This window comes from Motacilla alba, chromosome 6, assembly GCF_015832195.1.
Source record: "Motacilla alba alba isolate MOTALB_02 chromosome 6, Motacilla_alba_V1.0_pri, whole genome shotgun sequence".
Classification (NCBI taxonomy): Eukaryota; Metazoa; Chordata; class Aves; order Passeriformes; family Motacillidae; genus Motacilla; species Motacilla alba.
In genome coordinates this window covers 33317427-33330685 of record NC_052021.1, presented here as the reverse complement: position 1 = coordinate 33330685, position 13259 = coordinate 33317427, and the positions used below count along the sequence as shown (strand labels likewise).

The 13259-nt window shown below is 45.5% G+C and overlaps 1 protein-coding gene across 1 annotated transcript in view; it reads left to right on the top strand.

The window, feature by feature from the left end:
• C6H10orf90 (chromosome 6 C10orf90 homolog) overlaps window positions 1-5541 on the top strand; it is a 64122-nt gene extending 58581 nt beyond the window's left edge. Inside the window, exons 7-9 of the mRNA XM_038141140.1 lie at window positions 2742-2805; window positions 4323-4422; window positions 4576-5541. Coding sequence (XP_037997068.1) covers window positions 2742-2805; window positions 4323-4422; window positions 4576-4614 — 203 coding nt within the window. The 3' untranslated portion in view covers window positions 4615-5541. The remainder of the gene's footprint in view (window positions 1-2741; window positions 2806-4322; window positions 4423-4575) is intronic.
• The last annotated feature ends 7718 nt before the right edge of the window (window positions 5542-13259 follow it).

Here is a 13259-nt window from a genome sequence, read left to right as displayed (position 1 = left end):
AAAAAAATGTTCTGTATCCTAGGATTTCTTTGGGCAAATGGGTTTTTGGTGAATTATTTTTTCAGTTCAGTAAAAGAGCAGTTAAATTAAAGATCCACCAGCAGCAGTGCTTTGCTTTTCACACATCCTCAAAGGCATTTTAGCTCCTTAGCACATTTTAGCTCCTCCCAAACTTTGAGGATTCACATACATGTTAGAAGAATAAAATGTATCTGTGTTGTGTATGCTTTGATAAATTTTGCCACTGTTTTTCTCTTTTAAGTGCTTCAGTGATTTAGGGGTAAATAGGAAGTCAGGGGCTGGTTCCAACCCAATCATTTTGTCTGTTCTCTGTCTAAATATTTACTGACTTCCCAAGCAGGAGAGTTACTCATCCTCTTGGAGGTGCAGTTTAGCATTAATTAAAATATATTACAGGGACAGCCCATTTACGTTCATTTACAGCTTGCTTTAGTGCAGATGTGAGACCAGTTGTAAATGCCAGAAAGCCAGGAGTTTCAAAGGTGACAATAAAACACCAACCAGGTGGCTCAGTCCTCTCTGCCTGAAGCTTTTTTTAACTGTGGTGCATCCCTGGCAATGCTGAAGGTCTGCTCTGGAATCCCTGCTCCAAAAGTCATCCAAGGCTATGAAATCTGAGAAGGAGCTTTGATAAGGAGCAGCTAAAACACAATTTGGAGGCCTATCAGCTTGGGGAATTGTCTACATTTGATCTTTGTGTGGTAGGAAAGAGCTTTAAGTCAGGTCTCCAGGATGAGCTCGAGGTTATTTCAGCTCTGAGTGTTTGCTGCTCTTCCCCTTTGAAATGCTCATTCTTCTCAGTGTCAAGGATTAACAACTATTTAAATGCACTCATGACTTTTATTTTCTCGTTTCTAGCAATTTTTGGATTTATTTCTCATTTAACTTTTGAATCCTAATCCTACAATCCGTCAAGGATTAGGCTTGATGTTTGCATGTGATTTTTCTTCTGGTAAATAGCAAGCTGGGAAGTGCTGCAGGAATGTTTGGCCATGAGAATTAACCTCGTGGCTCCACGAGGAAATGGATTTATTTTTATTGTTTTCTTGGAGGATTTTCCCCAGAGTCTCTTTTGAGTCCATCCCTTCAAGGCCCTGCACAGCCACATATCTTGTTCCAGGGCAGGGATGGGTCTGATGCCCTTCTGTGCCAGCAGCAGAGGATTATTCTGGAGCAACAGCACCAGCACCAGCACAGCTCCCAAACTCTGTGGTTCTTCCCAGAAATTGAAAATGGAGACCACCCTGACTTAGGGACTTGCAGGAAAAATACATTTGATCAGTTTATCATGCTGTGTGTGGAATAGGAAGTGGGTCTGCAAATCCCTGGATGGGATTTTCCCGTTCTGGTGGCTACACCAAGGTCTGGAATGCTCATGTGTCATCATGCCCCATCCCTGGAGGAGTTCAAAGCCCGGTTGAAGGGGCTTGGAGCAACCCGGGAGAGTGGAAGGTGTCCCTGGGTCACAGACAAGCTGCTCCCTGCACTTTCAGAGTTTTTTGGACAGCAGCAGTAGCATCCAAGTGTTTATTCCTTTTAAGTGAATCAACATGCAAATGAGCGTTAGAACACTAATAAATAAAAGACAAATTATGTTTTCCTAGCAAATCGAGCATGTGGCTTGTGTGTACTGAAGATTTAACAAGGATGATTAAGTGTAGGCAACTGCTGAGGGGGGAAAGTCAGTCCTGAGGCAGAGGAGGCTTCAGAGCCTCTCTCCTTTCTGAGTTTGTGCTTTGGAAACTGCACCAGTTCAGAACTGACACCGCTGCAGAGCTGCCTTTGATTTTTGACTGGAAGGATGGAACGTCTCTGCTGTGAGGAATGGCTGAGAGACTTGGGATTTTTCAGCCTGGAAAAGGGTCCAGAGACACCTCACAGCCCCTGCCAGGGCCTGAAGGGGCTCCAGGAGAGCTGGAGAGGGACTGGGGACAAGGCATGGAGGGACAGGACACGGGGAATGGCTTCCACTGCCAGAGGGCAGGAATGGATGGGAGATTGGGAATTAGGAATTCCTGGCTGGGATGGAATTCCCAGAGCAGCTGGGGCTGCCCCTGGAGCCCTGGCAGTGCCCAAGGCCAGGCTGGACACTGGGGCTTGGAGCACCTGGGACAGTGGGAGGTGTCCCTGCCATGGCAGGGGTGGGAATGGGATGGGATTTATGGTCCCTCTCAACCCAAACAATTTTGTGATTCCATGAATTTTACACAGAGATACAACAGTAATCTCATTTATTTCTTGGCTTCCCACCTTGTACAAATATCCTCCCTTCCCATTCAGGACTCATTTTTTCAAGGAAAGTGTTAAAATCATCTTTTCCTGAGAACCACTAACTGCTCAGATCATAAAATAACTTTCCTGTATCCAGGGAAATGCTGATTGGAATTATCACAGATCTCTTCATACTTGATCAGGAAGGAGTAATGTGATTTTCCTCCTTCTAAAGCTCACATAATTATGCACAGCCCTGCAAAACAAGTGTAAATTGAATCAGAAATGGCTGTACCAGGGCAGGTTCCTGACACACTGAGGAGCAGCCAGGGTGCAACTGCCTGCAGGAACCTGTGAGGAAGTTTTGGAGGGATTTGGAGATTTGGATCTGGCCTGAAGCCTTCAAAACTGTAACCAGAAATGGGAAAATGTGGCTCCATGGAATGTGACATTGGAGATTTCAGTAAAAGCAGACCCCTCCAGTGCTAACTTTATTCTCTCTCTGCCAGATAACCTCTTCAAACCAAAGGAGAGGGTCATTCCTGAGAAGGAGATGCACATGAGATCTAAAAGGTACAAATGCTTTAGAATTTAGAACTCTGCTTTAGTTTGTTCATGGATTTTTCTCTGCTGTATCAGCCTAGGTTTGGTCAGCCCTGCCTTTTCAACACCATGGGGCTCCCGTGAAAGCCAAACCCTCAGCAGGTCCCTCACGTCGAACACCCAAAAATGGAAGCAGTGAGGTCACTTTGGATTTTTTCCCCCCTGATTATGGCACAGAGGATGGGAATGACAGCAAATTATGAGGATTGTGGTATCTGATCTTTAGCTGCATTGCTCTTCATGCAAGGGAGGCTGCACAAGCCATCGTGGGGAATTAATCTCTGTTTTCAGATGTGTCCCATTCCTCTTCTCCAAAATACAATCAGCCAAAACAGGCTGCTTCAGGAACTCTGAACTGCAAAATATTATGAGGAGAACCTAGAAATAAATAGGCTTTGTGCTCATGGTGAAGCTTCAGGTTCAGCTTTTCTATTTTTCAGATTCTGTGCTGCTTAGTGTGCGGGTCTGAGCTTCGTATTATGGGATGGTGAGCTCTACACAGAGCAGGGACACAAAACAATTCCTGCTCCAGCTGGGACCAAGGACAAATGATCCAAAGCTCAGCCCAGGAGCACAAACAGCGTGGGCTGGAGAGAGAAAAACAAGCAGGGTGGGAGTGCCTGGGCTAAAGCTGGAATGGGACAATGAACTGCAAGGTGCAAATGGAGCAGAGCTGAGCCAAGGGAGAGACCCCGGGAGCGCTCGTGCATTTTGGGACCATTTGGGTTCATCTTGGGGCAGCCCTGGCTGGGCTCTTGTGCTGCCCAAGGTGGATCCATGGAGGAGATCCTTGAATAAATCCCTGCTTCATTCTGTGACTCTGCCCAGCCTCTGCTCTAGGGCAGCCTGCACAAGGCATCAGTGCAAAACCAGGACTGTGCAGCTTTCTCTTCCAAATCCTGGGAATTTTATCACTGATTTTAATGGGAAAAGATCAGAAATCACCTTTTTAATGGCAACTCCTGTTATTTTTAGAATGGAAAGATTGTGTTGGTAAAAAGTGTTCCTAATGACAGTGAAAAGATGTAAACAGCTTGCAGACTTATAATGATGGTTTTCTTATATTTCAGAAAATTACTTGAAAATGATTGCTTGATACTAATTGTGTGACATAAATTTAAAAAACAAACAAACAAAAAAAAAAAACAATGTACAGCCCAGATTCTGGTTTGAATTTTGTTGCCAGAAATTGGAACGAAATTCACGGAGCTCGTTAGAAGCTACTGCATTGAAATCACCTGCTCCCATCTCTTTCTTAACATTTTTTACTCCAAAATCAGAATTTTCAGCAAGATTTGAAACCAGCCAGATTTTGTATCTAACCATGACTGTTAATAATTTATCATTCCCATGCCATAAATCAAATTTAAATACTTAGAGATGCCCATTACGAGTATTGCACGGAAGGCAAATACTCCCTACAGGAAAAATTAATTATTTGTGAGCCCCAGGGATGACATGAGCTCTGCTTTCTGAATTCCTGACAGGATTTATGACAATTTACCTGAGGTTAAAAAGAAACAAGAAGAGAAACAGAAGCGGATCATCCTCCAGAGCAACAGGCTGCGTGTGGAGATGTTTAAAAAGGTGAGGATTTCCTGTTCTTTCTGGAGCAAATGCAGCCAGTAAATTTGAACTCTGGGATGCCAGCTCCACCTCACCTCCTGTATCGCTAAACATTTCTATCACCTCATGGATTTTAACTGTATTTTAAAGCACTTTTGCATTTTTTTTCCCTAGCAATTACTGGACCAGCTCCTCCACAGAAACACGGAGTGACAAAGGAGTCTCTTGCTCATTGTCCTAATTGGATCTTGAATGCCTTTGACTTCTAGATAAGCCATAAAATTAACTGTTATCTCAATTACCTGGAGGTATTTTTCTTATCTTTGGCTCGTTGTATAAAGAAAGATCATTTATGTTTCAATTGAAATTTTAAGGCAACTTTCAAGTAATCAAAAACAGCCTAAAAGGGAGCACAGCTGTTCCAGGGCATCACCTTTTGGTCAGTTTACCCAGAGGAAATAATTTTAAGAATTTTTAATGCAAATACTGAATTACAGGGGTATTATTTATCTTAATCTTTTTTTTAAAAAGCACACTTCTCTGTAGCAATAACCCAGTGTTTATAAGACGTGGAAAACTTATTTCTCTGAAGTATTTTATTAATTGATTTCCTGTGAGTTAAATCCTTGAAGAAAACTGTTATTTGTTATGTTTAGGAACCAGTTGAAATAGCATTACCACATCATCAGAGCAACAGCAGTTTCACATTAATACTTAACATTCCAAAAGGGACCAGTATTTCAGCTTTCTGAAGAGCTCCATTCCTGTTCATAGAGTGAGACTACCTAGCCAGCTCTCCCATTAAAAAACAATATTTAAATATTTGTTTATAACACTTTTTTTCACGTTTTTCATTGCAACATACGTTTTACTCCACTTCTGTGAGCACAAAGTGTTTCTAGAAATGGCAGATGGAGGAGTGGTGCCAAGAAGGATGTTTGCATCAAATCTTGCAGAACTCAAACCAGCTGTCATGTTTCCTCCAAAAAAATATTTAAATCTTTATTTGTACATGTTGGAAGTAAAAACAAGCAGCTCACAAACCGATGGAGTTTATTTATGGAATAAAGCATGAGGATAATATTGATCCAAACGCTGTGTTTTTATTTGGTGCTGTTAAATAAAACAAAATTATTGAAACTGCCTGAGAAGTCGTGCCTTTGTACCCACAAATCCCAGGGGAAAAAAAAACACTGCCCCTAAAAATCACTGCAAGTGTTAAATTTTGCTGCACAAAGGTTTAGCTGGGCTTTAAATGAGGCTGGAATTTGGCCTTTGATGGTTCTGCTTTGTTTTCCTAATCCAGCCTGAGATGTAAGGTCAGGATTTTTGGGAAGAGGGCTGTTTGTGAGCCACTGGGATAACCTCCAGCTGGGTGACCTGTGCTGGACACAGGACCTGGGGATGGTTTGTGCTCTGTTTCTGTTGGATTATTTTGCCTTTTTGTGTTTCAGCTTCCCAGTTAGCATAGCAATAACGATGGCAATTTCTGCTCGCAGAGGAGACAGAGATCTGTTGAACAAATATATTCCAGATAGATATCCTCAAAAACTCATCAACAGTTCAATTCTTTGGGAGGGGATGTGGAAGGTAAGGCAGTGAGGAAGAACCTGCCAGCATTTTTCCCTGGAAAACACCTTTTTAACTAAGGAAGTCATTCTGTACTGGAAACCAAAGCCAAGGCTGGACCACAGATGGCTCCAAGTAGAACTCAGAAAAGGGACACCAAGGATGATTCTCTTTCAAGCTTTCATCCAGTTCTAGATCACTATGGCCAGAGACATTTCCTACAGGATCAGTGCCCAGATTCTCTTTTATTTCAGTAGAAATTGAACGTTCCTCCCCCCTGAGTCCTCACTCTGATTTTCTGACTTCAGGAAAATGCAGCTTTGGTTCATCGGGTCTGTGCCTCAGGTGCATCATTTCCTGCACATCTGGGAAGTAGAAGAATGTTATTTACATTTCACCCTGCTTTAGTGTGTACCCTTAGGCCTGCCTGGAGTCTCACCCTAAAGCCACAGCAAGGTATTTTGGCATGGAGAGAAAACATTGGGACTTTGGTATCCACGGAGGACACAGCAGAACAATCCCTCCCAGGTCAGGGGTGCCCCCTGGGCTGGGACTGACACCAGAGGGGAGCCCCAAAACTTTTCCCACTTCTTCTCTGACAGAGAGGAAGAGACAGGATCTTCCTCATTGGGAATGAGAGTGCTTTCCATGGAAATTAGGCATTCCTCCTGCAGGATACCCAGGAATTCAAGGGAGATGGTTTCACCTACTGGCCACAGCCACTTGATGAAGCAAAGCTGCATTTTCCTGACGTCAAAAAATCAGAGAATGAGGACTCAAGGGGAGAAACTTTCATCTGCATGTCCCTACTCCATGCCCATATGTAAATGTATGTAAATAAATACGTGTATTTGACACGATTCCCACTCTGTGGCTGGGAATACCAAGCAGAGGAGATGATCCTCCTTGGAAACCATGGCAGCCAGGTGATCCTTGTGAGGAAAGGAAGGATCTGAGCATTTCCTGGGAAGAGCAGCACAAGCTTCAGGTGGGATTTTACCCCTTGGCACTGTCATGGGTGCCCTGAGCAGGGAATGACACCTTGAGGACAGGGTACAACATTCACCGGCTGCATCCTCCCCTGGCTCAGAGCAGCTCCTCTGGCTCACAGCATGAAGCCAAGTGCATCAATCAAAGGGAAAAAATCCTCTGGGTTTGTAAAAGGTTTATTTCCAAATGTTTTCATTCTCTCTAAACATGATTTTTAAAACCTGCAGCACGAATCTGTGGCAGTCTGAGGTGGAATTTCTTTGGTACAAATAAGCTAGTGAGGAAAATGCATGATGCAAATCACTGTCTGGGAATGTTTTACGTGGTACAAAACCTGTGCTTCAGAAAACCAAAATTTATCTCTGTTGCAAACCTAATTTCTCTTTCTGGGCTTGAGAAAAAAAAAAAAGTTATCTGGTAATGTATCCAGCAAACAATTCTGGCATTCATTTCAGCTCTACAATCCAATCATTGTGACAGAAAATGGACTGAGCAGGAAAATGTCATTTCAGGAAAACAGGAGCCACCCAGGAATAGCCCTGGACAAAGAGCATCAGCTTTAGGAAGTTCAGGGTTAGGGAAAAAGTGGTAGGATCTCCCTTTGGCCTTGCAGGCTCTTCAAAGAGCTCATTTGCCAGCAGATAACAGGAAAATTGGAGGTCACCCACCCTTGTCAAGCTGGAATTTTCCTTCTCGTTGGAGAAATTTGCAGGCTGAGTTCAAGTTCTGTGGGTGTTGGTGCTGTGCCTTTGGGAGGGACTCATGGGAATTTCTAACAAGGCTGGTTTGGGGGAGATTTGGGAAGGTTTGGGGGCATTCAGGCACAGAGCCTCTGTGGATTTGTCAGCACATGGCCTTGGCATTGTCCTTCCCAAGCACAAAGGCTCCCACAGGGCTGGAGTCCTGCAGGAGTGGAAACGGAGCCCACATGGGTGCTGGAGGTGTGCAGGACGTGGTGTTTGTTTGTTTGCTGACAGCATTAATCTCGTCTGACAGAAAAACCTCCTTCAGGGCTGGAAATCATTGTAATGTAAAGGACTGAGGGTTCCAGTGTTCCGGGGATTTATTTAAACCCAAATATTTTCCTGTGTATGTGTATGCGAGCCATTAGTTACATCTTGGAGTTTACTCAGCTGCTCTGAGAGATGAGGAGAATGTCTGGGTAAGACTTTGGAGGGGTTTTATTGTTGGATATCTGGGACTGGTCACGTTAGTGTAATGTTTTCTGGGACAGAAATCCTGATTTACAAGGAAAACAACACACAAAAGCAGGGATAAAGTTCTGGCAGCCCTCTCCAGAGGAAACCATTCCCTGATACAGCCCCTGCAGTGAGAGCTCCAGGGCTGAAAATCCAGCTTGCCTCATGGGCAGGGATGTTTGCCCCTTTGACTGCGGGGACAGAAGTGCCTGTGTGCTTTGAGGGGTGGGTGATTATCCCCCCAGGAGCTCTGAGTGGCCACTTGTCCCTGCTGGAGCCCATCAGGGTGCAGGGGTGTCCCCCAGGGTCACATTTCTCCAGGCACTGTGACTGCAGCCTGTGTAGTTGGTTGCTGCTTTGGGATGTGGCCGGATCCTGTGGGATCCCCCTGTCCTGGCCAGAGGTCAGCACCAGGAAATGGGGGTTGGAGAAATCCCAACCCCATCTGCAGCCCCTTGAATAAAAGGGCATTTATTTCAACTGAAATGCAAATTTACCTGAGCATAAAAACCAGATCAGAATGAAAGAAGCTACAGAAAATCCATCCAGTTTACTGTTGGGGGAGGAGATCAGAGCATGCATGGAAATATTTATTAAGATTTGGTTTAAATACGTGCCAAAATGACAAAAATCCTTGCCCAAAATCCTCATCAGAGAGAGGAGCCTGTGCTGCTCATTGTGTGGTGCCCCTCTGCCCATGGAGGACGAGGCTGGGTCCTGGAAGGGAACTTGTCTCCCAGCTGGAGGTGTTTTGGGAGGTTATGGCTTTATCTCTTGCAATTTCAGTTCAGCTGTGAGAAAACTGTTGGAATAAGCTTGTCATGTATATTAGGAAGGAATTGTTCCCTGTGAGGGTGCCCAGAGCAGCTGTGGCTGCCCCTGGATCCCTGGAAGTGCCCAAGGCCAGGCTGGAGCAGCTGGGACAGTGGAAGGTGTCCCTGCCCATGGCAGGGGTGGCACTGGGTGGGATTTTAGGTCCCTCCCAGCCCAAACCATTCCACGGTTCTGAACGAAACCTCATTTTTATGTTGAGAATATAAAGCATCCTCTCTTTTTTTTAGGTCAGGAATTTTACTTTTCCGAGTCCTCCTTGGCTCTGTACCAAAGCTGTGGGAGGTAGAATGACTTAATACTCATTTCAGATGACCCACAGAATAAGATAATGAGGTGTATCATCTCCCTACCAGCTGCAGAGTGGTGAAAAAGTAAAAATAAAAAGAAAAAAAGGAGAAGAAACTGCACCAATTTTCTCATGGTACACAGAGTTACGTAAAATTATATAAAATAGGAGCAGTGCAATGAACTGCTTGAGGATGGTGCTGCATGGATAGAAATATGTAAAAGAGATCTTAATTGCAGAAATTTGGTGGATATTCTAAAAAAATTGTCACAGGATATATTTTTAGACTTCACGTTTAAAATACTTTTGTTTTCTGCAGTATCTTACCACGACTTGATTCAGTTAATATATAATTGTAGGGTACAAACACCTATCACAGAGAGGCTGCTCCGTGGTTCTGGAGTTATTTCAACTCTGCAACTGCCTTGAGAAATTGGTATAAAATAGCAAAAAACTTTTTGGAAACAACTTCAACTTTCTGCTTGGGCCATCTGCTCTTTCACCATCTGATGGGCTCTTGCAGCTGTGCTTGAATGGACAGACATCCATTCCTATTTCATGTTTCTCTGGCTTTCCAGAACTTTTTATGCCCTAAAGTGAGCACTTTGTATCCATGATGTGGGGAAGATTAATAAAAATCCTGACCAAAGGGTGGTGAGGGGAATAGTGTCCAGTCTGAATGTGGGCTAATTTTCTGATTGCCTGATAATGGTGTCTGGAAGGAAGGTCCCTCAGCAGTCATTTAATTTATTGTGATATATAACTGTGGCCAGGGAGTCAAATAAAAACCATAATGAGGACAGAAGTCTGGTTTTGTAACTGGGTTGTCCTCTGAAATCGTGTCACTGCAGAAGGAGGCAGGGAGATGTGCTGGAGACAGATTTTGCCTTGATTTGGGGGAGAAATGATGAGAAAAGAGCAATGTTCTGGTTAAATCCCAGGCTGGCTGCACATGCAGCTGGCTTTGAACAATCCCAGAGTCACAGAGTGGGGTGGAGTGGAAGGGACCCTAAACTTGTCCAGTGCCACCTCTGCCATGGCCAGGACACCTTCCACTGTCCCAGGTGCTCCCAGCCCGTGTCCAGCCTGGCCTTGGGCACTGCCAGGGATCCAGGGGCAGCCACAGCTGCTCTGGGAATCCCATCCAGCCCCTGCCCACCCTCCCAGGGAACAATTCCCAATTCCCAATCTCCCATCCATCCCTGCCCTCTGGCAGTGGGAGCCATTCCCTGTGTCCTGTCCCTCCATGCCTTGTCCCCAGCTCCTCTCCAGCTCTCCTGGAGCCCCTTCAGGCCCTGCAAGGGCTCTGAGCTCTCCCTGGAGCTGCTCCTCTCCAGGTGAGCCCCCCCAGCTCTCCCAGCCAGAGCAGAGGGGCTCCAACCCCCTGTTCCTGGAATTATTTGGCTTGGAAAAGCCCTCTGGGCCCAGCAGTGCCACTGAAGCCCAGCACTGAGCCACGTCCCCAGGTGCCACCTCCTGCCCCCCACAAGCCCCGGTGACAGCCCCGTCCTGCCCAGCCCTCCGTGCTGCCAGGGGCACCCTGTGTTGCAGATTTCCAGTTTTTGGGGAGTAACCCAGAGCGTGGATGTCACATCCACACGAGTTCTCCGTGGGTGATGTTGTTCCAGTGAATTCCAGAGGCATTAAGAACAAATCCCCGGAGTGGTGCCAAATCTGGACTCGTAGCGCTGCTGGGAGCACATCTCAAATTTTAGTGTTTGTCGTGAGGGGAAAAAACACAACTCTGAGGGCTCGTTGGCCTAAATGGAATTATGTCATGGCCCAAGTGAAACTGCATGAAAGATGGATAATTATGGGCTGCCTGCTCTACCTAACACCATTCGCTGCCGTTACAAAACCAACATTTGACTCCCATTTGTTTTACTTTTGAGAGGTTTTTGCTGTGTTTGGGGCTCAAAGTTGTGCAACAGAACCTAACAGAAAATGCCTGTAATAAACTCTGTTTCATTCTTCCCTTCATAAATAACAGGAGATTAAGACCTAATTGATTTCATTCTCCTGTGATGGATACCACAGTAATTTTTAATGATTTCTCTCAAGTTTCCCATTAGGAATATTTATTTTTCTTTTAAAAAATGCCCCCAAATATGCTGTCTTCCTAATTTACTGCCCCAGCTTTTATGATGATGGATGTTGCATTGTTCTGTGGTTTGCAGAGGGCTAGACAGGAATATTAAAAATATACGACTTCATAATTTTCAGTCTGAGTTGAATGCTGTCCTCTTGTGAGACATGTAAAAATTTCTGGCTTTTTTTTCTTTCTTTTGTTTTCAGAGAGACAGTGAAATTTGAGGCAGCAGATCAAAGCACTTATTGTCTAGTCTGGAGTAAAAAAACCCCAACCCCCCCCAACATATTTAATGGGTTATTTGTTGGATTTAAAGGGATTTTAGCACAGGACACCTTCCTGACATATTGTCAGGAATGTCCTGTTTGATATAAGGATCTTGCTGGAAAATCTTCACTTCTCAGTACTGGAATTTGTGGGAAAGCCTAAAATGATGTTTCTTGCCCCATGGAGGTTTAGGGCCGTGCAGACATCCCAAAGATTGTGTGTGTGTGTTTACTTGTTTGGGTTTTATGAAGGTATTTGCTCGCGTGGTGCTAAAGCAGAAGAATGTTCAGCTCGTGGGGTTTTTTCCTCTTCCTGGAGGAAGGCTGGAAGAGGAAAATGGTGATGGGTAATTTCCTGTGGGGTAAAGCTGGGAACCAGGGAATCACAGAAAATCCCAAACTGGAAGGGACCCACAGGGATCACTGAGTCCAGCTCAATGACCACCCCAACAACCCCACCCTGGCAGTGCTGTCCAAACTCCTGGAGCTCTGGCAGCCTCAGGGCTGTGCCCATTCCCTGGGGAGCCTGGACAGTGCCAGCACCCTCTGGGGGAAGCAGAACCTTCCCTGATCCCCAACCTAAACCCTCCAGCCCAGCTCCAGCCATTCTCTGCGTCCTGTTGCCATCACAGCCTGGAGCTGCAGACCCCCACGAGGTCTCCTCCAGCTGAGCAAACCCAGATGTTCCTCTTTTGGCCCCTCCAATCCCTTCCCCACCTTCATGAACTTTGGACACTCTGATAGATTCACCCTGAGCCCTGCGTCCCTGGGCTGCTGGGGCTGTGGGGTTTGGGGGTGCCCTGGGATGGGGAAGGTGCTGGTGGTGTCCATGCTCATGGAGAGCCCGGTGTTCTGACCCAGGGTTTGTGCTGCAGGAGAAGAACGTGGGAGGTTTGGGGCTTTGTGCTTTAACTGCTGAAGAATTTCAGGGTTGCTGTTGTTGCTGTTGAGGTCCTGGATCCTTGCAGGGGTGGATTTCTTTGTTTGCTCTTCCCTGAGCTCCTCTTGGCTTTTTCACCCCTGGCCCTGTGACAGCCGCCTGCAACGGGCTCTGTGCAGCTTCCCCTGAGGAACTGCACGGAGCTTAATCAGCATTAAAGCAGAGCTCTCTCCCCTGCCTTGCTAGAGAAAAGGAGCTGCTGTCCAAAATTCTATTGCCCGTGGGGCAGCAGGACAAAGTGGGCAGGGAAAACAGGAGAAAGGGAATGTGATGAGCCCGTGGCACTCAGCATCAGCCCTGCTGTCCCTCTTCCAGGTACAAACGATGCTGGCAGGGAGTGCTCTCCAAGCACAGCTGAATGGAAGGGGTTTGCTCTCTCTGACTGTGTTTTATCCCTGGGACAGACTGAAAATCCTGCATCTCATTCATTAAATGCATCAAGAAATTCAGGATGGCTTTGTCAGTTTTGTTGATGCTTGAATTTAATGTTACAGTGCTTTGTCACCCAGACAAGGTAGGAGTTGGTTTAGTTATTTTCTTTGTTAAAAGAAAAACTCAGTTCCAGACAGTATATACATCCCAGCTGTCAGTTTGAGTGTTTAACTCCATCTTACGTCATGTTGATTTGCCATAGCAGTTCGAGGCTCTCTACAAAGGACCTTGTTACTCCAAACACCTCCACAAA